The 25,482-nt window shown below is 43.4% G+C and overlaps 2 protein-coding genes across 2 annotated transcripts; one reads left to right on the top strand and one right to left on the bottom strand.

The window, feature by feature from the left end:
• Nucleotides 1–309: 309 nt before the first annotated feature.
• chmp2ba (charged multivesicular body protein 2Ba) lies at nt 310–9,443 on the bottom strand. Its single transcript, XM_086145545.1, has 6 exons — nt 9,239–9,443; nt 6,874–6,965; nt 4,487–4,681; nt 3,238–3,340; nt 2,845–2,951; nt 310–1,911 (listed from the first exon to the last, which is right to left on the bottom strand). The coding sequence occupies exons 1-6, from the start codon at nt 9,270–9,272 to the stop codon at nt 1,798–1,800; spliced, it is 645 nt and encodes a 214-aa protein (XP_086001671.1). The 5' UTR covers nt 9,273–9,443; the 3' UTR covers nt 310–1,797.
• A 12,691-nt stretch (nt 9,444–22,134) lies between these two features.
• vgll3 (vestigial-like family member 3) lies at nt 22,135–25,172 on the top strand. Its single transcript, XM_086144630.1, has 4 exons — nt 22,135–22,468; nt 23,088–23,415; nt 23,809–24,366; nt 24,645–25,172. The coding sequence occupies exons 1-4, from the start codon at nt 22,370–22,372 to the stop codon at nt 24,683–24,685; spliced, it is 1,026 nt and encodes a 341-aa protein (XP_086000756.1). The 5' UTR covers nt 22,135–22,369; the 3' UTR covers nt 24,686–25,172.
• The last annotated feature ends 310 nt before the right edge of the window (nt 25,173–25,482 follow it).

Raw genomic sequence — 25,482 nt, 5'->3', positions numbered from 1 at the left:
CAACTTCAGAGCCTCTGCTTTCCCCATTCCTTTCGAGCCTTTGCAGTTAAACGTGCATATTTTCATATTTCTGCACAGCTCAGATGTAAGATACTGTTTTAAATGGGTCCAGGTCTGAGTCTCGTCAACTACCGATGTTGTATTAGAATGCTCTCACCTTTCAGGTGCAGCCCTTCTATTGTGGGATACTCCTCAGCCAATCCATTTCCCCCTTCGTTCACTTTAACACCTAGAAACAAACAGAAACTCACCAGGATAAAGTCTAGCTTTTTTTTTTCTTTAAAGGAAAAGACAATTGTTTTAACAAAATGTACCTGAAGAATTTTTATTGTTTAGAAAATCCCCCTTACATTGTCACATTAGTGATTCAGGAAACAATGATTATACATACACTTACAGGGTGAGAAAAAACTTACTAAAATCCAATTGCACTCAGCAACAAAAACAAAATCTCTCAAAACATTGTTTCTGCTCAGAAAATAATGTTAAAAAAGGGTTTAGCAAAGAACGGCAATGGGTTGTGTGTTTTCCATGTCAGACATGTGCAAAAATTGTGTTTGTTTTGACAAACAGCAGTCAATACAGAGGGAAAGACAGAGGATGACAAATGAGCAGATTTCAGTGTCACTCCTGTAAATCCACTCAGGCAGAAATTGAAGAACTAAAGACTTGGCTTCAGTTTTCATGGAGCAAAGGCCTCCTGGATCACAGTGTCATCTTAACCAACATTTCTGCCTTCCATCTAATCACTGCTGTAGTGTGTGTGTGTGTGTGTTTGCGTGCGTGCGTGTCCGTCCATATGTATATATGTATGAGGCAGCTCAAAACAACAAATCACAGAAACTGCACAGCAGCTGAAAGACAAGAGGGACTGCAGGGGAGGAACCATCCTGCAATCACAGTATATCCCATGTTCTGTACAAGGTATAACAATCAATAGAAAACAACACGAGAAGCCCGAAATAACCCCCAGTATCGCATAATTTCAAAACCCCTTGGTATGCCAGTCGTTCATTAGTATCAATCCGGATTTGATCAGATTCTCAATCTGTTGAGCACAGCAGCTGCGGATTTCATGGTCAGTTTGACCACCACTAAACGTGCCCTACCACTCTCACGTGTTCTTCTGATGTAAAGTTCTGGCCGCGTCTTTGCTCTGGGACAAAAACCTCACCCACATATTTCATACATGTTTCAACTGTGTATTATATGCATCAAATTATTTCAAACAGAGATGGCAAACTCGCTTCACTTGCGTGGAAATAGTAACTGATTACGTGATCCTGAACCTAGATTCTCCTTGGAAGCTTGATTTAAGTAGGCAAGTACGTATCTTTGATTTGTTTATGTCAGAATGCAGCGTTTCATACACAGAATCATGTCAACAAGGATGGTTGGCCTTTAAGGAAATTAAACAGACCAGAGCCAAATCAGACGAAAATTGCGGGATGCAAAACGCTACTTCCAAGGTGACGTGCACACTGTAGCCCTTGCAGAGACTGGGATGGCTCAGACCTCTCTATGTCAAGTCCATAATTCCAGTATGTAGCCAATCTGGTGAATATAAACATTACATTATCAATAAATCAGATGTTCTGCAAGGTATCGTACCTGGGAACATCTGCGTTTGTATTTGTCTTACTGCTTTCCTTTAAAAGTATGGGAGTGTTCATTGGCATGCACCCTTCCTTCCAACCTAAAAATCTCATCCGTGTCAAAGCCAGTGTTTCAAACATTTGCGATTTTAACAGTGTTCGTTCGTTCTGGTGTCGGAGAGAACGCTTCAGCAGAGTGACATTAGTCCACTCCCAGGGCTCTGAGCTGTCTCTCAATCTCGTCATCAGTCATAGCCGCTTGTTTGGAGGAGGTGGCACCAGGGACGCTTTTTCCTGCAGAGGGTGCTTTCACCATCTAAAAGCACACATGAAAAAGTGACTTGTCATGAAAATTGTTCACTTCTATTCATTCAGTAGTCATTTCTTGCTCATTTTTTAGGCTGCCACACAATTTAGGACTTTCCTAGATAGTTCTCAATCAAATTTCTTCCTATTTGTGACATGTACATCATCTAGAGCTTAGATTAAATCAATATTACTCTGAATTTCTGATGAATCATTACACATATCTATCTTGAGGCTTGAACATGACACAAAGTTCCAATGAATGTGAAAATCGTACCTGCTCATCTAATAGTCTCCCAAACAACCAGATTGTGGTCATGTAACATTTTTTCTGCTTTCAGATTGATTGAGGTTTTATTGTTCCGCTTCTCCAGGGAAGTGCCTTTTGGCAGAGCACTAATGACTATTTACTCTGTCTTTAATTCTGATTGAGAAAATAATATTGGGGGAAAAAACAGCATTGAAAGTTTTTATGCAGCAGACTGTTTATTCTCTCCAGATGCGGTTTTGTTTATTAAGCAGTCTGAGACTCAATGTGTTGTTTTGTGAACAGCAATAACTCACGGAGCCCCCAGGGGGAGCCCAGCTCACAGCAGATGTCCGGGCCGCAGTTACACAGACTACAGTAGTTGGGGCTGGAAGAGCTGAGGGCGAGCCCCACCACGCGGCAGCTGGGATACATTAGAGCAGTCTACTAATGGCGACGTGGAGAGACAATTGTTGACTTCATATTGCTCTATTAGGAGACGGTACGGGGGTAAAATTGTCGTGTGGCAAAACTTCCTACAGAACAGCCGCTGTTCATATTCAATCTCAAATTATTTGACTGGGAACCTAGATAAAAAATAAAATACTGACTTTGGATTTAGAATTAAGTTAGATTTATTCTAGGGTTCATATTCGTCCCGGTTAGCTCACCAGGAGGGAACTGGGAAATCCATACCTTTCCTGAGATCTCGATACCGATCTCATCCAGGACTTGGTTGACAATGTCCTGAGATTCCTCCTCGTCACCAGACTCGTCAAAAATCTCATCCAGAGTGTCGTTTACTGTGGCAACAGACATACAAAGTCAAAGACGGTGATTATCAGAAGGGACTTACGTTAAGGTTGACACGCTTAAAAAAAAAAAAATTGTAATTTAGTGTGCTGCACTGATTGCTCAATGATGGCCATTTGGATAATAACCTGACGATTATTTAACCAAGTATTTATCAAAACAAAGACCATACAGACATGGCCGCTCACAACACTAGGTTTATCCAGACTATCTGGTTTCGGAGAGCGTGTAAATACCAGAGCTGTGTGTGCGCCTGAGTGCTGTGAATGCTCTTACTCATGTCCTCGGTCATGCCCATCTTCATGTTCTCCTTCTGGAAGTCTTGCATAGTCTTCAGGGTCTTCTGTGGATCCATCTTTTTGTTCACAGCTTGCATTGTCTGTAGGCGTGAAAAGGTTTCAATAACTTCGCCCTAGCTTCTTGTGTTATACTAAAAGGCAATTCATGTTTGGTTTTTGTGGTGAAAGTACGACAATATGACTGAGGCCGAAATGGTACAATAAAAGGCCATGTGAACATTGAGGTGACGCGTCTCAATCCGTCCTGCGGGGGATCAGCATAAAGTTGGCCTACTTTCACTGTCATCTCATACATCTAGGATTCTTTTTTTTTAAACCTGTTGGTAACAGTCACTGTCGAACTGTCGAAAGCAAGATAAACAAGAGCTCCAAGTATTTGGGGGAGGAAAAGACAAACAAAGGAAAACTACTGCTTTGTTTTTCCAGCTTCTTTGTGCACAAACAAACCTTTGTTTCTTTGACAAATCAGACACGAATGGACCCACTCATTCGATATCTGTCTCCGCTTTCCCCCTCTCCCCCAAACAGCTGTAGACTCACCTCATCACACTTCATTAATCTGAAGCTTAATTACATTTGACCTGCCTCTGTTTGCTGAGTCTTACTCTGAACTACATTTTGCTTCTGGCCAATTATTTCCTCTCATCCTTCATTAACAACATAGAGACTCTCCTTTAAACATGAACAGATCCCACATTAATACTTTAATTACAACACTGAAATATTGATAACGGTAAACTACAAAACTAGTCCATGCTTGTAACTGGAACACACCTAACTTAAATCAGTAAACTCCATGGAGGACGTATTGATAAAGGGCTGGCTATCGGCAGACCAAAATACCAAAAAGGTCTGGCCAGTGTTTCCCTCTGGTGAAGGAGGGTTAGCTTGTCTTGGTCACAGTAGTGAGACGGCAAAGCTACGATGTGTTGCTAATGGCAAGCACTCCATTATTGATTTTTCTGTTAACAGAAACTGCTCTAGTTCTGATGATCATACATAAATTGGAAAATACAATTCTTTTCTCCTTTTTTTCCCTTCAAAGATGACCAAAAAGACAGCAGTGTTGAGTACAAACAACAGTTGTTTCATTAACCAAGTGACAAATATTTCAATGCATGCAGCCAATTTCTTATCTGCATTATAACCTGGTACAAATGGTACAGGAATTTAATGTTTCACACAACTAAGCACATCCCACCAAATGAAGTAAGAGATTAGCCTACCTTCGCCGTAGTGGACATGGCGCCGGCCATTTTCATTTGGGAATTCATGACTTTAGTCTGTGTAGACATGGAGGTGACCTTGGAGCTGACTGCATAAGTGCGGTTCTTCTGCTTTCTCAGTTGGACCAGCTGCTTTGCAAGGATCTTACAAGCCTCCCGGTTACCGCTCTTAGCCATTTTCTTGATCTCTGCCTCCTGGAAAGCAGAGAGAAGATATCATGAATAATTAAATGTTCCTGACATTTACAAAAATCTTAGACACTAATAGTAAGTTAACTCTTAATAAAAACATCGAGACAAATCATGAAAAAGAGACAGCTAGTGCAGTGAAACCACATTCAAATTCCAATATGTCACTGATGTATTTGGAGGAATTAATTGAAAAATCTTAAGGTGCACGTGAAATTAAGGTACTAATGATCATGATAGTGGACGTTGAATTAACGGCCCTTCAATACAACTGTTAGTCATTGCAGCTACTGTGAAAACAGATCCCCAAACTTTTTGACAATGTGGCATTCTTCTACTAGTCACAAGCCAGCTTAGGGGTTAATTCACTTAAGGTAGAGGAGGAAACAGATATTTAAGCATCCAGTCTAAGAACATACATTGTGCAGGCCCTCAACATATGCCATACATCTTGTTAAATTAAGTTTTGTGTTCATCTGTCGGGATAGTTGAAAGACGATTATGTTGTTGAAGATGGCTGAGTGTATTGTGCGAAACAAAATCATCCTTGGGAACATGCATAAATAAAAAACAAGAATTGAAAAACAAATACAAACATATCTCAAAAGCTCCAGGGGGCAAAGTGTTTACAAATATAGATATAAGAAACCCAGTCATATGATTCAGGCCTTACTCACTGGCATGCAAATGCATGCTTTTAGCTTTGGTAAACATTGGAATCTACACTCATGCCAACAGGGATCCTGTGTCTGTGGGTATAACTATGAGTGAGCATCCCAAGAGACAGGAGTGGAGCTCCGAGTTACGGTACACGAGCCAGGCCTTCCAGCGCTGCCCCATCAGGTCTCAATAATTCTTGAGCGTGTGCTGAACAAATCCCATACAGGAAATAATAATATATTATTAATGCTTGATTTTCAGCTCTGTCTTCTGTGCACACAAAACAGGTACATTAGTGTCAGGCTACCTCTCGCTATGAGCTGAAGTGAAAATATACACCTCTGCTACGGGGAAAGTTTAAGGAAGAGGCTCGATGGACACAATAATCATACCAAATGTAATGGGATGTGTAAAACCGGGAGGGGATTGATGGGTACAACAAGGCAGATGAGGGCGGAGGGACTACTGCTGGTGGAGGACTTATGATGTCTTATTTACTGCCTTGTCAAATACAGAGGATGGGGGAGGGGGGTGATAGATTGAGAGTTCTCTCCCTACCATGAGCAACTGCAAGCAGTTCATACCTTCTTGGTAGAAACGGGGGTTCTGTGCATTGCAACATATTCTGAACAACATCTTTGAACAGATGGACAATCATTTGCTTTAAGGAGGTATGTGTGCTGACCCAGGAAAGTACAATTTCTTCATTATGTCAAAACAACAAATGAACTCAGTTCGATAAATAACTCGGACAATGCTGAAACTGAATCGAAAAACTGCCATCACATTCACAATCACATTATTGAAAGTCCAAAGATATTCAGATACATATTGGATCATGCACCAAGCATGGTTAGAGTTGGCATTTCTTGTGTTGTGCATGGTAGTGCAAAAATTTCAAAAGCAAAATCCAAAAAGTAAAAACAAAAAGTAATTAAAAATAGGACTTAAAAGACATTTTGCCATTTGAGTAAATGTGTTCCATGAGAATGTGCGTGTGTGTGCATGCACTCCAGGCAACAGACAGCCATGTCCTGGCTAAACTGCAGACATAGGTCATTTCTATTTCTTAGCGAAAAATGTATTCTATTAAAAATGTGCAACAAAGACTTTAACACTCAACTAATTAGCGGAAATCATAAATGAGGAATAAAATGTGGTTCCCCAGGGAGGTAATTATGTGCTGTATGATATTTACTTAACACAATAGAGAGAGGACAGAGGCAGTTTCTTTCATCTTCCAGTGAGGGGAAGTGTTCTGTGTTTCTGTGACTACAGAAACAGCCTATCCTGCCATTGCGTGAGTGTGCACAGGGAGGCGGGAGGAAGAGAAAGGTTTCACTTGCCTGAAGCCAGAATAAAGATCTTGTCTATTAATTTGAGCCCATTAGCCAATCTGGTTTAATCCCGGAGTGTAGAAAATAGAAACAGTGCAAGTCTGTCACTATGCATTTGGGAAGCACAGGGTGTTTGGAGGCCTTTGATGCAATATGTTGAAATCGATGTTATCCTCGTGTATGTTTGGATGTGCATCTCACCATTTGCTTCTCTTGTTTCTCCAGTGCGGCTCTGTCTCGTGTGATCTGTCTCTGAGTCCCGCGCAGCTCCTTAGACTGTTCCCTGATTATGTCTTAGGGGAGACAGAAAGGAAGACAGACCACTCACACTCATCTGTAGAACCTAGACATTTGTAAAACTCAACAGTTATCTCCAGATGTTGCTGAAATGCAAATACACAGTTCTGAATGAATCTGTCTGCACTTTTGGCTTAAAAGGTTTGTATGGCTTCAAATCAGTAGCTGTATAATCAGAGTGACAAAGAGAAAATCCTTGAATTGTAATTGTTTCTCTCTTTTAAACAACCTGAGGTTGAAGTGGGCCTCTAAACAGCATAGACATGTAAACACACACTTTGTAAGAGGACAAGACAGCACATGTAAAGGATCGGAAGCAAAGGTGGTGATCCTCTTTTGAACTGTTATATACAATTTCTACTTCTTAATATTTTCTCAAGGTGTACTTGGAGCAGTGTTCAAAAGACTGAAAAACATAGAAAGGAAAATACACAGTGATGAAAATATTTCAATTTGTGCAACACAGAAAGGAATTGAAAAAGGTCTCGGCCAGGTCTATAGAGCTTTGGAAGGGACTGAAATCACCTGAACAGAAGCCAATTGTGTGTGTGTGTGTATGTTTATGTGTATGAGATGGTGCACACGCACATTTAGACTTTGCACAAAAACTTCCAACAAAGCTTAGACAGAAACCGAGTCACACCTAAATGAAGTGGTGTCATCAGTGAAATAATGCCTGACCCAAAGCTGCACATCTACCCAAGGCTTCTAGGTGACAGAAAAAAAAGAAATCTCTGATAATCACACAGCTGTGCTAAATACATAATGTAGAAAAAAATGTCAGATATTGCTCTGTTGTATAAAAATGTCTCAAGCATATTAAGGCTGACTAATTTCAAAATTATAACTTAATTTAAACATATTTCAATAGCATATTGGTTTTGGGTTGCGTAGATCTGAAAAAAAAAAACGTTAAAAAAAGCCTATTCTGTTAGCAAAGTTCAGTTACCATGACCTTGGTCAAACACGTCACAGTGCTGGACCACTTGCCGGAGCAACATGTGTATACGTATGTGATGACGCAGCGTCGACGTCTTAAAGTGGGAGGGATATCGTTCTACTAATATAGGTGATCAGCCACCACCCCGCCACGAAGTAACCAGAATTCACCTCAACCAACAGAACAAGGGCAACAATGGATGTACAATCTAAAGACACTTAAAGAGAACATGAGATCAAACCCTATGAAATGTCACAACTTATGAGATCTGATGCTGGCTCAGCGGAGAAACGAGGCGAGACGACACGGCAGGGTAAGTAGAAACCATGGCGGAGTCTGGAATGCCAGGGGTGGGAGGGGTAGGATGGTTTAGGTGGTGTTTTTAGAATATTTTCTACGCCTAATAATAAACTTGCAAAAGAGGAGTTTTCGCAGTTCATGTGGAATTCATCCCAAAGAGGTCGAGATGACGTGAGGACTTCTTCTCTACCTGAGGAGATTCAGCCCTTGCAGTTATGGCCTTCTGCATTTTGATATCGTATAATTCATCAATTATATCAAAGAAGTGTCTGGGTTTACGATACGACCTTTATGAAACTGATTATCTGTGCTGAAGAAAAGTGGCACATTTAAAGTCTAACACAAAATGGCATTATTTAGTCATTTTCCAGCAAACTACTCTGTGAATTTCTTTTTGTTTGTTTGTTTTTTGCTTGTTTTTTTTTCCTCCAATGCAGCAATTCTCTTCGGGAGGAAATACATTGCAAATTTCAATAAAAGACAAAACCTAAATGAAACCCACTTAAATTTGTTTTTGTTTTTTTTCTCTCCACAAAGTAGATATGGAACAACGGACTAAGGAAGAGATTAATACAGTTGAGTGAAATGAACAAGTCAAAAGAGAATAATTCATGTGAAATATGTGACAATGAAAAACACTTCTGTCATGTTACTTGAATTAACCTGAAGAATTTGGAAGTATCACTGAAAATAAACAGAAATTTCAATTTTCAACCAATTTAGCTTTTAAAAATAGCAACAGATTACTTAACATACAGGGATCTAAACCATGTAAACTGATGTGATGCCGTTTATCGCCGTTATTGTGGACTGCGAAGGTGTCATCCTGCTGTATACATATATATATATAAATGTGTGTGTGTGTGTGTGTCATAGAACAGCAACGTATATTCGATTTGAAACCACTTCGAAGCTGTTTTCCGAAGCCGGTTATACTAGTTCTGTGGCGGGGGAGAAGGGAAAAGCACCGCTGCTGTGTGTTCACCGAGGCTAATGAAGTTAGCTAGCTTAAACACAGAGCAAACTTACCGTCGACAGTCTTCTTCTTGAACAGGGAAGCCATGGCGACGCTTTATAACAACCTAAATAACAAATAGAATTCCTTTTCTGGTATACTCAACGGACGTGGAGCTAAAAGCCGCTGTTTGACGGACAGACCGGGGCGGCTCCTCGGTAGCTTCGGTTTCCTGGTTGACTTTCTGCCGTCGGAGTTCGTCCCTCAGCTGACTGACTCAACGGCTCCCCGTGACGTCACGACGAGGCTCTCGTGATGCCTTCGCTGTGCCTCATCAAAACAAAGCGTCGAGTTGAGCGCGGCCCTTTCCCCGCAACAGATCGTCTCATTATTGTTTTATTATCATTAGTAGCTGACTAATATGACAGAAAAAAACAGTTTTTTTGAAAGTTTATAGACGCTACTGATTATTTGTTAGCGTAACAACCGCACTGATGCCGGCAATCGCGGCTATTTGACAGAGTCGTAATATTTCCTATTTTTTTGAACGCAGCATATGGGCCGGGGGAAACTGCTGACGTAATGGGCTCATTGTCAACAAAACTCATGCCTTATTCTCTCAGCTATTACGCCAAGTTAAGTTGTTCGAACCCGTGTGTGTGTGTGTGTGTGTGTGTGTGTGTTAGAGAGAGAGAGAGAGAGAGAGAGAGAGAGAGAGAGAGAGAGAGAGAGAGAGAGAGAGTTTCCCAAACCCAGCCATAAAGAAGATATTTGTCCTAAAATCAATACAAATCAACCATTGCCCCTCAAGTAAGTCTTTGTGCAAAAAAAAAACAAATGTGTGTCAAATCTGTAGGTGGGTTTCTGAGGAGATGTAAAGTGGGGGAAGCATCTATCATCAGACCCGGGAGCCGAGCAGAGCGGAGAGGAGCCAGGTGACTTTGAGGGAAGGGAAGGAGGATGAGGATGAGGTAGCCCACAGCTCTTTCCTCTATCTCTGAGGAGGTGTGTGTGTGTCTGTGTGTGTGTGCACACACTTGCCTGTGTGCATGGACATGCCATCCTGAGGCGTTGTTCTTGTTAAGGTTATTAGAGAAGATGTTCGCCACTAATCAGAGGAGGACTTCGGGGACCCCCACTAAATGGCCTCATCTCCAGAGGGTCCATGTGGTGATAAATCTAGCCCCAAGCACCCAGGGGCCCTTCAGGAACCGGGGCCTTATTTTTCTCTTATTTTAGTGCCGCAAAGTGTAGATCAATATGCAGAGCTCTTGATGATAGATTGCTGGATACATTGATATATATCTGCCATTTTTCTGCATTTTCAGAAAACACAGCAGACTCGTTCTCCACGGTTTCTAATGAAACCTGAAGTCGGTATTTCTTAATATTTACTTTTGTTGTACGCAAAAGAATACATGCCATTTTTGTTCATTAATTGAAAAAAAGAATTGTTTTTGAGTTGATAATATGAAATAATTGTGTTGCATGTCAAACAACAAAAATGAGAATAGGGCCAGATGCAAGTAAAGAATAAAAAAAAATCTATACATGCAGAGTTTAAACAATTCAATGGCTAAAATTAAAGTTATCCATAAGTCTTTATCAGTTTTCAATTTCAATTTCTATTTCAAGAATCAATTTTCTTCGATATTGTCTCCAGCATGAATGAATTCTTGACGGATCCGTATCACCAGACAATAGAGCCTAAACATCTCTCCCCAATTAAATGCAAAATACATCTAAATTCACCCTCTGAGAATTTTGCCCCTCTCTTCCTCCACCTTCTCTCCGTTCTTCTTCTCTATGCAACTTGCCTGGGGCACGAGGACATGTAGCATTCAAACACCAGTGTGAGAACACACACACACACACACACACACACACACGGGAGAGACACTTCATGTGTGAAATGAGATCCCTGCTCAATCAGTGGGAGTCGCGGCAATAAACCACATCCAGCTTTTCAGCTTAGAGGTATCATTGAACAAATCGCTCCAGCATCCTCTCGACTGATGTCTGCGAAGTTCCAGCGGTCTGATAACAACTCTGGCTTCCTCCTCTTCACGCATAAAGCCAGTCATGAACGACGTGGGAGGTGAACATTATGTCCTGCCTTCGGGGGTCTTAGTATGTTTTCCGCACAGAACAATATTATGTTTCTACCACCTTTTATTGCTGACCCCCCCCCCCCCCCCCCCCCAAGTCTCACACACACACACACACAAACACACAATTCCTAGTAGTTCCAGCCCCCTTTAGTTTTGATCTAGATGTATAAGAAATGATGATAAGCAATGGTTGCTAAAAGACCCAGAACTTGATCTTGGCAAAATTCCTTTTTCACTAAAATCCGTCCATTAGTGTTCTGTTATGGATTATTCCAACTGACCTCAGAGATTTCCTTACTTAACAACCTCACTACCTCACCCATTCACACGTGTCACAACCTAACTCCGTTGTCTGTTTTGATCCTTGTTGGTGTCAGTCAATGTGCATCCTGTTTATTTTTGTCATTGCTATTGTCATTCTGTTTATGTTCTTATCCTTATTGTTGTTGTTTTGGTTGTCTATTCTCATTCTGTCTATTCTTATCCTTGATGTAACTATTGTAAAAATCTGTGAAAGGGCCATGTACGAATCACTTTCATGTCAGTGTTGCAGATTTATTTATTTATTTGTTTTTTTCCTTGTATTCTGTGACTTTCAATATTATTATTATAATATCATTATTATTAATATCATACAATAATCTAATATATAATATAATTACATACAAAATATAATCATTATTATAATATAATATTCTTGATATTTATGTTATCATTTCAATATTGTGTTCAAACAGGCATCAGTTAAAATGTAAAGCATCTCAAAAATCTGTGCAAACTGTGAATATAATTGTCAGACTACCTATATGTAATGCTACACAATTTGAACATTATTCTGGGACACAAGAAAAAAAAGCACCTGATTTTACAGCCTCATATGTATCTTAGTATCCCCCAAGAGGGACCGTCATGGCTCCACATTATGTCACCTTCACAAGATACAGGAGCAATTCCTGCCCCATATATCACACAAAAACACTGAATTCTATTTCTTTTTCTGTGCTTTTGTCCCGTGCAATAGAATATCAAGTCACCCCTCTTGAGTCCGGGTTATATATCTCATACTCCATCTTTATTGGGCATAAATCCCGAATTATAGCAGCAGATAAGCTATGACTATGTCACACTCTTCCGTGTCCCCCCTGATATGGAACTAGGCTGAAATGTATTTGTATGCAAGCATATAGGAACAACGGGATGTGATGGCAGGCCTGGGATTTCATCTGCAATTCAGCTGTCTGATGGATGGTGTCATCGCTGGACCCCAAGTGGATGGAGACGGATGGAGGAGGCAGAAGAAAGAAGCAAGGATTAAAAAATATGGAAGATATTTGAGGGGAAACAGGAAAAGACAGTCGTATCTGTGGAAAAGAGGGATTTGGCATATCATGATTTTTCCGAAAAGAAAAATTGGGTATTTTCGGCTGAAGGTCCGAAGAAGAAAAGATAAGAGGTCACCAGCATTTCAAAGGAAAGTTACTCTGCTGTTTAAGTATCAAAGATATTTTAATCGTAAAAAAACGCATTAAAATTTATGGCAATCAAGAGAACAAGCATTAAAAAATATCAAATTACTGCAAAAGCATTCAAAGAATCCCAATTCAAATGTCGAAAAGGTGCTATTGCATTTGACAAGAGCGCTGAGGAGCTGTTCCGACTTATGTGGGAAAACTTTGAAAATCAACGGTATATTTAATTGATTGTATATATAACCAAGTACTATGGAGGGGCTCGGGACAGATGGAAACCCAAAGCTGGCTGAGGGAGCGGTAAAAGACAGGGGGACGAGGAAGCAGGAGAGAACATGGAAACGGCAGCAGGGGGCCAGAGGGCAGGGAGTTTGTGATGGTCTAATAAATCGACTGAGTGACTCCACTCACTCCTGCCCGTGGGACGATTCACACTCGCTGATGCAGTGTGGCATCTGGGAATTGTGGGTAATGAAGATTCTTCTCCCCTGTAGTGCTTGCTCATCACCATTGCCACCCGGAGCCTCCCCCCTCCTCCCATGATTTTGAGCACACACACGCACACACACGCACTTACACATGTTTATAGGTCTGGATAGCATACAAGCACATGAAACCCACATCACTTCTGCAGATGATTTTTACCAGTGCAGCCAAATCTGTTGCAATTCTGATGGATTTACAAGCTTTATTGATGTTGTGTTTTATCCACAGGTCTCTTTAGCCCGGGGAGGACAATCTGAGGGAAGCCCAGTGTATCACGGCCTCTATTGCCCTTCCCCTCTCTCTGCATCCTCTCTCCTTCGGCTCGGCGTCCCCGGCCCGAATCGCCCCGAGGCCTCTCTGTGACCAGGAGAAGCCGGCTGGTAGTCCCAGCAGGGGCCGCGGCTCAGACGCACCATTAACATCAGGGAATTAGAGTCATTACAACTGGAAGGGCAACGGAGGACAAGTTCTTCTCTCTGCAAAAGAGGGGGTCAGCGGAGAAAGTTGCATCCCAGAATGTCATTAAAAGTGGTGTGCCATTAATACAGACTCCTGGGGGATGGCATTGGAATGTGAGGCATTATTAGTCAGATACTTCTGATACATTTATCCTGTATGAGGGCTGTTAATGAATATTTAAAGAGGCTGTAGATGTGACCGCTAATATGTGTGGTGAGCTTAAAAAAAATCTCATATTAAATTTGAAATGTAATGAAAAAAGAACAATTATTCCACAAGTATGGATAATTGATAATCTTTATGACTAAATTCTTACAGGTAGGTCATTCAGGATGATTTAACACTGGAGCAGGGCTGTGCAATGAGAGGGACTCAGTCATTTAGTTATAGAAAGAGCCCGAAAAGCTTTTTAAAGTGAAGTAGATGTCAGCAATGTGTATTTAACCCATTCATTCTCGATGCCGCTAATCTTGCACTGTCATTGGGCGAAAGGCGGGGGTCACCCTGAAGCAGCCAGTCAATCACAGGGTACACTAAACAGTCATACAACCATTCACCCTCTCATTCACTTGTCTGGACAATTCAGGACCTCCACTGAACCTCCTGCATGTCATCCGGACTGTGCTAGGAACCCGAAGGACATGGAGACTCATCACCTAAAGGCTCAAACCTGGGACCCTCATACTGTGAGGTGGAAGGGCTAACCCCTGTGCCGCCATCATATATTATTTTTAAATCACTGGGGTGAGCCTTTGGATAAGATCCCATACAAAGACAGTCCAACGACACACATGCAAATAAAGAACGTTGTTTGTCACTACAGCGACAGAAAATGTTGTTGTCCGATACGTTTATCTGCCAGACACTTGGTTTTAATGGGACAAATTATACGGGCCGACATTCGTATGTTTAATTTCACACATATCCAAAGTATGAACTCGTTGAATGTGCATGGACAGTGGAGTATATTTCCATTTTATTGTGGTTTTTCAGATTTAATCCATGTGTAACATTTGCTTTTTTAAAAAAAAAACAACCCTTCACATAATGACCCTCCAGCAGAAAGTCACATCTGTCACACAGAGCCCCCCCCCCTTCTGCCAAAATGACCCCGTCTTTGAGTCTCCATCATCTCATTAACCTCCATCGGGGCGGCCGGGGAAGCCTCCATTATCTTTACACGTGCAGAAGAAGACTCGAGACCGACAAGACAAAGTAATTATGTGCTATTTCAAGCAAAGTCAGCAAACTCGAAGGAACGGGGGAAGATCCACCGGTCACTTTGTCGCGAGACGTTCGCTCCCGGTTCAGACAATCCGACATGCAAGGAAACTCGCTGTGAAAGAAGTTTCTCTCGTCTTTGCAATTAAAACCCCCATTACCCTTTGCAAAATGTGCAATAATGGCAGGAACAATTAAGAGCTGGAGATGTGAGATCAGAGAGATAATGGAAAGCGTATTGCTGTTTTCACCAAAAAAAACAAAAACCCCTGTAACATTTTTTTCCCACCGGCTCAACATGGAAATTCATTAAAGAACAAATGACTGTGTTTTGCCCATTAGGCTGATACAGTTATTTTGTGTCTCACTTAAATGGGAATTAAACATCAAGACGCGCTCTGGTTTTAAATTGCATGCCAATGTCGAAACATTTATTCGGATCCAGTCGCACTGAATCACACGTGTGCTTTACTATGAAATAATAGTATATCGATATTCTGCCCGTGCTACACAGCAATGGCTGATTTCTGTAATTAAACAAGCAAACAAACGATGATGAATACAATGTATTAATGTTAAATTAATTTCAATGCGCATGAGCAATGACATGGCAACCCTGTCGAGCTTTCACGGCGCAAATAACCGAACAAGCCACATGCGTGTGGTTTAAATGATCCCAGGAGAAACGAGAGCGCCTCGTCCAATCACTTTGCTACCTCCATCGGAAGAGGTGAAATATGCACGGTAACACATTAAAACCATATGCAAATATGCCAAATTATAAGACTTTCTCCAAGAAACTTGTTTCCAAAGGACATTTTGTGGCTCAGAGCCGAATTCCAGCATCAAACATCGTCGCCCCCATCAACCTGCACGATCCCCCCTCCCGGTCGTCACCATGATGGTGCGCTTCTACACATCCGTCATGGATTCCATCCTCACCTTCTCCATCACCTGCTGATACGCTGCCAAGGACAAGGACAACCTGCAGCGCGTCATTCCCTCTGATCGTCATTCCTGCAGGACCTGCACGACTCCAGGACCCGGAAGATGCATGAACAAATCAAGAACAAAACCTCACTCAACCGGAACAGCTTCTTTCCATCAGCAAATGTCCTGCTCAACAAGCTCCGTGCCCCGACTCCTGTCCTGCTATGTTACCCAAACTCTCACAGCAACACTTAGAGATATATTCTTATCCTTGTATTTTATCAATGTTGTTGTTCATTCTGTTATCTATTTTCATCCTTGTTGTCATTCTGTTATCTATTCCTATCCTTGTTATTGTCTTTGTCCTTTTAATTTTATCTTCTGTATATATCATTTTTTTACTATTTATTATTATTATCGTTGTTGTTGTTGTTGTCGTTATTGTTGTTGTTATTATTATTGTATTCATATTTATTGTTATTGTTCCACTGCTGTGACAAACAGTTTCCCCTATGGCGATCGTAAAAATGTTTTAACTTACATCTTTCGACGTCTTTTGTAAATGTCCATCCATCTTCTGATGCTTATCCAGCACTCAGGGTCACGGGGGATGCCGGAGCCTATCTCAGCCGTCATCGGGCGAGAGGCGGGGAACACCCTGGACTGGTCCCCAGTCAATTGCAGGGCCACATAAACAGACATACAGCATATTCACTCACTCATTCATTCAGGGTTATTTTCCCAAGTTTTGGGAAACTGGAGAATCCAGGGAAAACCCACGGATACATGGGGAGAACATACAAAATCCACACAGAAAGGACCCCTTGTCGGACTCGAACCAGGGTGCTTTGAGGCCAAATCCCCAATCATTGTGCCACCTCGCTTTTGGAAATATTCGATTGCTAAACCATTATTTTTTCCTGACCTTGTTTCGATCTGTTGTAGCGCACCAACAGGCCATGAAGTATTGCTTGTCAGCGAAAATGTACTCTGCATTAAAACCATCTGTAGCATATATTGGATACATTTATCCCTTGGATAAGAGCTGATAGCTTCTCCGGGGAGACTTTCTCCAGACTGACGGCACGTATTCAATCAATGCACTCTGCCCGTGTTTTTTCGTTATTCCTCAACCACATACTAATACTCGGGTCAAAACATGCACGAGGTCATCCATCCAATATATCATATCAACCCATATATACAAAAGCTCGAACAGTGGAGGTGTTTTAAGACTAAAAGTGCGAAAATTGTTCATGATGCTAACAAAGGCCAGAAAAAGGCTGCAACCCGAGTACCTTTGAGAATCCACATCCTAGGATCGGCCCGTGCAGATTGTTTTTATTTGTTTACTTGTCTGTCTCTTGGTGCCTTGGTGTCCTTCATCTTCACTATCATCATAGCTCTCTAGACAGCAGCCCGGGCAGGTGTATCCTTTTACAGACTCCCCAGGGCAAAACACAATGGCAGGCGCGTGCAAAAAAAAAAAAATCATGATGCAGCACTTTGGTTAATGTGAGATATTATCTCAGCACTCAGCATTATCAAACACCTGCATCGTCAAGAACATGCTGTGTGTTTTTTCCTCTAATTAGAATTTGGATTTGGATTGATTTGAGCAAGATACTGAAACCGTTGTTCAGAGAAAAGCTGAAGAATCAACCCCTGAATTGCAGTGATACTTATTATGCACAATAATTATATCCCCAATAAATCTGTACATCAGAGAATTCAATGGTGTAGAAGAGCTATTTTAAGAAGATCCAACAATTTTAGCATAATGCAAACGAACGCATACACCATTTTTGTTTGTAAAAAAAAACATTATTCAAACAAAGGGTGGGATCAGTTGCTGAGAGACAGTAAACACTTAAAATAGTAAAAGTAAATTACAGTGTCTGTCAGATATGCGATGGAAATTCTTAAGACGAGTACGTTCGCCTCGGAGGGTGTCATGGCAGCGGTGAGCTGCGTTCTCCCTGCGTGGGGTTCCTAAAGACGCAAAGCTGCAAAAACTCATGAAAACACACAATGTGGGAGTGTGTTTTGTTCATTTTTTTTCTTTTCTTTTTGCGAACGTGTGTTTTCGCTCACAGGAAGGAGGTTTGATTCCCGGGAGGCTCCATGTTCTCCCTGTGTCTGCGTGGGGTTCCTCCTGGTTCTCCAGGTTTCTCCCACAGCCCAAACACATGCAGGGGGGTTCAGTGGAGACGAAATACGAATGACATGGTGAATGGTTGTATGATTCAACCTGAGATAATGTTGGATCTATATTATGAATAAATGGTCATGTGCCTCTCGATGTGACCCTCTGATGGAACCCCGCCTCTCAACCCGTGACAGCAGGGATCGGCTCCCCTGAGTGCAGCATTAGCGCTACAGATGATGAGTGAAAGTACCTGAGATTTTTTTCTGTATTTTATGTCCATGTGTGCAGCTCCTTTATTTCCATCCTCTCATGTCATTATCTGCAGACTTCAAACAAAGCCCTGGAACTTTCTTTTTCCTAAACTTTCTCCTCTGAGACTCAGATGTGGGACACCGTGCATACGCCTGCGACCTGCTTTCTGCTTTTCAGGGAGCCATTCCCAAAACATCATCCCTCCCTAGGTCCAACGTTCCTCTGAAACGTGTTTGCATCATGACAAATTCCTTCAGATGTGAAGGACCGGGGGTTCCTGTCGCTACTCCGACAGGAAAAGCAAACAATTTTTAAACTCTGCTTTAATTCCTGTCCTTTTCCCTCTTTCCCCCCTCCAGATCATCCACTAATAACCATCTCTGTGCCTCATTAAGGAGTGAAGCAGTAGCGGCGCAGGCTGCTCCATATGTTGAGAGGAAAACCCTCAAGGTTCAGTGTCTCTGTTCAGGAACTCAAACGTTGGTGTGTTGTCATCACACGTGCATGAATGTGTGTATGTGTGTGTGTGTGTGTGTGTGTGTGAGCCGCTGTAAATTTGCGCGTTTGATGGCTCCTCCGGTGTCTGAGGGCATCACTCAGATGCTCCACTGCCCCACTTCCACAGCGAGCGAGGAAGGAGCGACATGGGATTTCTTTGGTGGGAACACTAGATGGAGATGTGGAGATGTGGTGGGAGATAAATCTTCTGGTCTGCTGACAGCAAGGCTTTGTGCCACGCAAACGGGTTGCAGGAGGATCTCCGAGATTCTGCAGTAAATTAATAACCCCCTCATTCACTGTTACATGTCACATAATAGCTATTTTAATTATGTATTTGGGGGATTTTTTTCCTTTTTTTAAATTATTTCCCTGAGCTCATATTGGTGCTTTTGTTAAACTAAAATAAACATGATGAAAGGGATACATGTCTTACATTTACCACCGTGCAAGCTTAACAAGATATAGTGCTCTTCGACATGTGCCGATGGCATCTAATCACAATATCAGTTTGTTTCTGAATAATTCAAAACCTTTTTTTCCTTCCCAGGCATCAAAGTGAAGAAACATGAGTGAAAATGATGAGAATGTGATGGTAAAGATCGACAATCACTGCGGTCGAGCTGATGGGAGTGAAGGATTTAAGACTTTTGTTGTCATCACACAGAATGCAACAAAATTTAGAGATAGCAGCTCCTAGACAACCTTAAAAAACAGGACAGAGCACAACAATACAACAATACATTATTATGATTATTATTATTAAAACTATAAATAACGTTTAGAAGAATAAATAAAAAGAAGTAAAAAAGCTTAAAAAAAAAGGGCGTTATTGCATTGTACTGTATGTGAGGTTTGTCAAGTGTTTAAATTTAGTGCAATGACTGACCACTCTAGGGTTAAAAAAAAAAAAAAAAAAAAACAGCGAGCGGGGGGTTTGGTTGGGGTTTTGATATTTAACCGAGATGTTTGGAGTATGATGAAGAACATCACGGCGCATTTGGTCTGGAGATAATGGCACACACATAAAAGATCCTTTTAAATGGTGGCATTAAAACAAATACTGTAGCGTGTGTCCCCAGGAATTCCACAAACTATTAATATGCTAATATTATGTTGTTTTACAACTGTCAATTTCTGCTCTATATGAAGTGGAAACCTTAAATCTGAATGTTATACTTATGTGCACTGGGACGTGATGAGCATCAAAAAGCACTTGTGTGTTTGTGTGTGTGTGTTGTCACAAATCCTACTCCTGGGCTGCATGTCTCTAAATAAGATTTTAAATGAGCGGAGAAAATGCACTGTGTCTCGGGTGAACGTGAAATCACTTCGCCCCTCAGAGCTCGTTCGCCTGTGTGAACGAAATCCACGCATTTCTGGCGGAGCCACCGCTTGCAGATTGAACGTGAAGATGGAAACAGGGGTTTTATTGGAGGACGTAACTCACTACGCCTCACATTAAACACATGCTGGGAATTAAATAGCACTTTCTCTCGCCCTCCGTCGGTGAAAAACGGGTATTGTGAACTGCGTAAAAATCCCAGTCTATAAGAACAGTCGGCTCCTCTATCCTTTCTCAGCAACCACTTGCGTTTCAGCTTTTCAACCTGCACGATTCCAACGCACACACTTGGCGGCGGCGCTGCGCGACGGTCGTCAAACATCCATAATCGACCTCAGAGCATTCATGGCCTGACTGCATGTTGAATTGCAAAGCTGATTTTTCACAGCAAAGTTAGAATTTTACTGTACAAGGAAACACTTGCTTGGTGTGCGTAGGACAATAAGACCTTTGAACCCTTGAATCCTCCAACCTCGCCAACAGGTGGCAGCAAATATCTCATCACTTGGACCTCCGGGCCCTGAACGCATCAAACCCGAGAAGATGTTTTATGCGGTTCGACCTCCACGTGTTTACTCATTTGCAGTATTTGAATTCCTGCAGCAGGATTTAATTTCTCAGGATGGGTTCAGGTCCTTTTTTCATTCATTCATGGAGGACGGAGCCTATCTCAGCTGTCATCAGGTACATTTGAGCGGGATGATCGGCCGGAATAAAAGGAAAGGTGTACAAGACAGTGGTGAGACCAGCGATGGTGTATGGACTAGAAACTGTTACAATGATGAAAAGACAGGAGGCAGAACTAGAGGTCACAGAGATGAAGATGTTGAGGTTCTCTTTGGGAGTGACCAGGATGGATAGGATCAGGAATGAGTCTATCAGAGGAACGGCAAATGTTAGATGTTTTGGAGAGAAGGTCAGAGAAGCCAGACGGAGATGGTTGGGTCATGCACAGAGGAGGGATAGTGAATATATTGATAGACGGATGCTGGAATTGGAGCTGCCAGGCAAGAGGTCTTGAGGAAGACCAAAGAGAAGATTTATGGACGTAGTGAGAGAGGATATGAAGGTAGTTGGTGTGAGAGAGGAGGATTCGGAGAAAAGGGTTAGATGGAGAAAGTTGATTCGCTGTGGCGACCCCTGAAGGGAAAAGCCGAAAGAAGAAGATCCCCTGGATGAGACGTAAACCACTTACTCACCCATTCACAAATATGGGTAATCTAGGGTCTCCACTGAACCTCCTGTGTTTGTTTGGACTGTGGGAGAAACCTGGGGAACCAGGAGAACCCACGCAGACACGCGGAGAACGTGGAGCCTCTCGAGAATTTAACCTCCTTTCTGTTAGCGGCACCACATGTTCACAACGAGACAAAAAAAAAAACAACATTCAGCAAAACACACTCCCGCATTACGGTGTTTTGCAGCGGATCAACTTTGCATCTTAAATCACTTTCACTTCTACGTTTAAACCGGAGAACCCCGAGGAACCCCACGCATGGAGACTCCACACAGAAAGGGCCCCCTGTGGGAATCCAACCAGGGACCATCTTGTCGCTGCGCCGCCATGACATCCTCCGGGGCAACAGTACTTTTCTTCAGAATTTCCATCACATATCTGACATTTGTTGAAATTTGAAATTTCTATTTACTATTATGAGTGTTTATTGTCTCTCAACAACTGATCCCACCCTTTGTGTTTTTGGTCAATATGTTTGTATTCATTACGCTAAAATTGTTGGATCACAATGTTCACGAAAAGAAAAGAAAAAATAAGCAAAACACACTCCCACATCGTGTGTTTTCATGAGTTTTGCAGCTTTGTATCTTTTAGTATCGATTCAACATTTGAACCAGATCTGACACGGACCATCACCGATGTTATTTGTGACATATCGCGACGGGAGCCCCGGTCCCGACCGGCCCTTCCCCGGTGGGTGTGCGTAAAAGTCTCCAGCCCTCTCCAACTCCCCCGCCAAACAGGAGGGGAGCGCAGGGGGACAGGAATGCTCAGCCAGTCTCCAATCAGGAGCGGTCAGAGAAGAGTTTTTTTTGCAGGGGGGGGGTGTGTGTGTCTGTCATAAGGTTTGCGTCGGTGCCGCGGCCCCGGGCGGCGCACAGCGGGACGCGCATTGTTTGCATTCACACCGGACGGCATGGGCATTGTATGCGTCGGGGCATATATGGAGCCACGGCCGGCTCGGAGGATACAGCCTCTCTGAAGCCGCAAGGGGACTCACCGCCAGCCGCGCCCCGGTTCTCCGTCTCTCCCTCCGGGCTCCGCCGCCATGAGTTGCCTGGATGTGATGTACCACCAGAGCTATGGAGCGCACTACTTCCCCGCGGAGGCGCACAGGGCGCCGCACCACAGCCATCATCCGCAACAGGTGGGACCCCCTCCGACCTCTGCCGTGGGGATTATAGAAACCAATGCAATCAGGTGATATTCCATATTACATGATTACTATTGGGGGGGGGATCATGAAGAGAAATAAACAAATAAAATAGTGTGAATGAGCCCAATGCAGCTTTAACACTGGTAGAAAGTACTTTCGACTTATTCCATACGCTCTGGATTTTACCCTTGGATACTGTCTGATGTTTCAAATTTATCATCGTAGTTTTTATCCTAAACGCGGCGTGCTCTCGAGGCCTGGCGTGGCGGTAATGTGTGGTAAAATGGGGATGTGAAGGCGGCCGGTCGCTGAGGAATGTGGACGCGGGGCAGATGGGCCATGGCAAAAGCTGGAATGAAGTAAAGGGAAAGTAATGCTCTGAAAATAGTAGCTGCGGGGCGTCCTGATGATAGACATTGCTCAGGATAAAGTTATTTATAAATCCCATCTTTCATTCGCGGCTTGATATTTTTCCCCTTTTTTTTTTTTCTCTCGCCTCCTTCTGCATATAGAAGCCGTCATAGCAACGGATTTCACATTTGTCTTAAAGTCAAGGATCCTCGTGATTATACCCGAGAGCTGAATTTTGTCTCCCTCTCCGTCTCTCCAGAGGAAGCCGGGTGTTCACAGTAAGATGCAGAATTGCTCGGGGCAGCAGCAAGGAGCGGCGCGAGGCCCGCTGTCCAGGGATCAGGGTCCCGGACACCAGTCGGGATGCGTGTCGACAGACGGCGAGTCGAAGGACGTCGCTCAACCGACGGGGGCCGAGTACTTGAACTCCAGGTGTATTTTGTTTACCTACTTCCAAGGGGACATCGGCGACGTGGTGGACGAGCACTTCTCCCGGGCTCTCAGTCAGGCCGGCACCTTCGGCAGGGAGACCAAGCCCATTCGGATGTCTCAGCCGACACCCCAAACCTCGACCGGCCTGTGGAAGGGTACGTCAAATAGTGTTTATGCATCAATTTACCCCAAATAATTCGGCGGTATTGGCTGGGGCGCCGTGGCGCGGGGGTTAGAGAGGTCGTTCTTGGACCTGAACGCTCCAGGTTTGATTCCTGGTTTCTCCTAGCCTGCCGAAGTGCCGTTGAGCAAGACACTGAACCCTTAGCTGCCTTCTGCTTATGGTGCATCCATGGTGGGTTAAATGCAGAGGTCAAATTTAGCTGATGTTGTGCTCTGTGCAATACAATAAAGGCATTTCTTCTGCTAAATCCCAAGATCCCGCATTGTCATGGAGAATTTACCACCGTTGAATGGCTAATTAAAATATGATTGACCTTGTTTGGTTTTGGAAAGGAGGTTTAGAGTGTGCTCCCTCTGTGTTTCAGACGGGGAGCCTCTTCCTGAGAGTCAAAGTACTTCGGTTTGGAACAGCTCCTATCCACCCCATCCCGGTACCTGCCTCCCGTCTGTCTCCGTTTCGGTTCATCCAGACTTTCCCCCCGGCCATATCTCCCTGAACCATACGGACGGAGCCCTGTGGGCGGGCCACGTGCTCTCCCAGGCCAGTCTGCCCCCTCTGGCGACGCTCCCCGACAGCTGGACGTACAGTTTGAACCCTCAGAGTGCGACCGGCTACCCCGGCGTACACGATGTCTACCACTCGCACCCCCACCCACACCCCCACTCCCACATCCACACCCGGCACCACCATCCCATGTTCCACTCCTATTCGGCCCACGGCGCATCGCTGGAGTCCAGATTCAGTCCACTGCTGCTGCCCGGCGTGAGGAACCAGAGCCAGCCGGCGGCCAGCTCGGGCAGCTCCCCGCACAGCGAGGTGGGCAAGGCGGAGATGGACCCCAACAGCAACAGCCCCATCACGGCTTCGTCTGTCAGCTGGACGCCCCCACCCCTCCAGGGATCCCTGGACTTGTATGACTCAGGTAGGTGCAAGAAAGAGGTGATCCGCGAGACGATTCACTAAAAACAGCATTCCGTAAGCTTCTCCGAGTGGAAAAGATGACGGCACGGGCAAAACCATCCAAAACCTTGGTCGGTCTCATAACGGAGTAGAAAGTCACTGCTTCTGGCGGAGTATGCCCTCGCCAAGAAGTGTAGCTTTGTTAGCTCTTCTCTTGGACACTGAGATCTCAGGGACGATTTGTGTCGCAGGTCGAAATGACAGCAGCGGCACTAATGATTCATTTCCTTTTTCCCGCAGCTCCTGATCAGACCAAAGGAAAGTCCTCTGTTTGGTTCTAGCTGAAGTCGCGAAGGGAATTACCGGTCGGACGCTCCTGCATTTCGACCCGGTCCGAAGGAGACGTTGTGGTGGCTGCGGGGTCCTCATTGGACGTCGTAGATGCTCGCCACGGATTGGAATTCTATCCCGACACGGTCCGCGCAGTCGTGCGGACACGGACTCAGACCAGGACGATGACATGAAGCTTCGGCAAGAACTGTTAAAAGAGGCTTCAACTTTTTTTTTTTTCATACGACGTACGACAAAGCGGCTCTGTTTCAAGAGCTCGATTTAGACTCGGTTTTTGTACAGTTCGTGTGGGTTCAATGTTGTAAAAGTTGTACAGTTTTTTGCCTTTTCCGAGTTTCCTTTTTTTCTGCTGGACGACGTCTTTTTTTCATTTACTCCCTAATGTTACCTTATGACAAATTTGCCTGCAGGTATCGTGCAGTGTAAATGTTGCTACTCTCTGTTACTGTGAGTGATAAATTATGATTTGCAAAAGGAGCCCTGCAGTCTGTTGTGTGCGTTCGATCAAATTAATGAGGAGTCAGAGGAGTCTTTTCACTGAAAATGTCGATAAAGTATCCACACACCGTCCTCAGGTGCAGGATTGGATTTGATCCCCACTTATTAAACGGTGAAATTCCTCCGGATGCCGAAAGTGCTACCGTCTCTTATCTCGGCTCTCTCACTGAAGTAACTGAAAGCTTTGGGGCTGCGTCTAAAAGCGCCATTTCATCTTAAATAGACGGGCATTTCATAGATACTCCAATTCACATAATCCAAATATCCACAATCAGTGTACCCAGGTGGA

The sequence above is a fragment of the Fistularia commersonii genome, chromosome 4, assembly GCF_037954325.1.
Source record: "Fistularia commersonii isolate RoL2024-O1a breed Wild chromosome 4, RoL_Fcom_v1.0, whole genome shotgun sequence".
In the NCBI taxonomy this organism is placed as follows: domain Eukaryota; kingdom Metazoa; phylum Chordata; class Actinopteri; order Syngnathiformes; family Fistulariidae; genus Fistularia; species Fistularia commersonii.
This window is presented reverse-complemented; position numbering and strand designations above follow the sequence as displayed.

Coding starts and splice junctions, on each gene's coding strand:
- chmp2ba (XM_086145545.1), bottom strand. CDS start 9,272: ATGGCTTCCCTGTTCAAGAAGAAGACTGTCGACG. Junction 6,966..9,238: donor CAAGAAGAAGACTGTCGACG/GTAAGTTTGCTC, acceptor GTCTCCCCTAAG/ACATAATCAGGGAACAGTCT. Junction 4,682..6,873: donor AGAAACAAGAGAAGCAAATG/GTGAGATGCACA, acceptor TCTGCTTTCCAG/GAGGCAGAGATCAAGAAAAT.
- vgll3 (XM_086144630.1), top strand. CDS start 22,370: ATGAGTTGCCTGGATGTGATGTACCACCAGAGCTATGGAGCGCACTAC. Junction 22,469..23,087: donor ACAGCCATCATCCGCAACAG/GTGGGACCCCCT, acceptor CCGTCTCTCCAG/AGGAAGCCGGGTGTTCACAG. Junction 24,367..24,644: donor CCTGGACTTGTATGACTCAG/GTAGGTGCAAGA, acceptor TTTTTCCCGCAG/CTCCTGATCAGACCAAAGGA.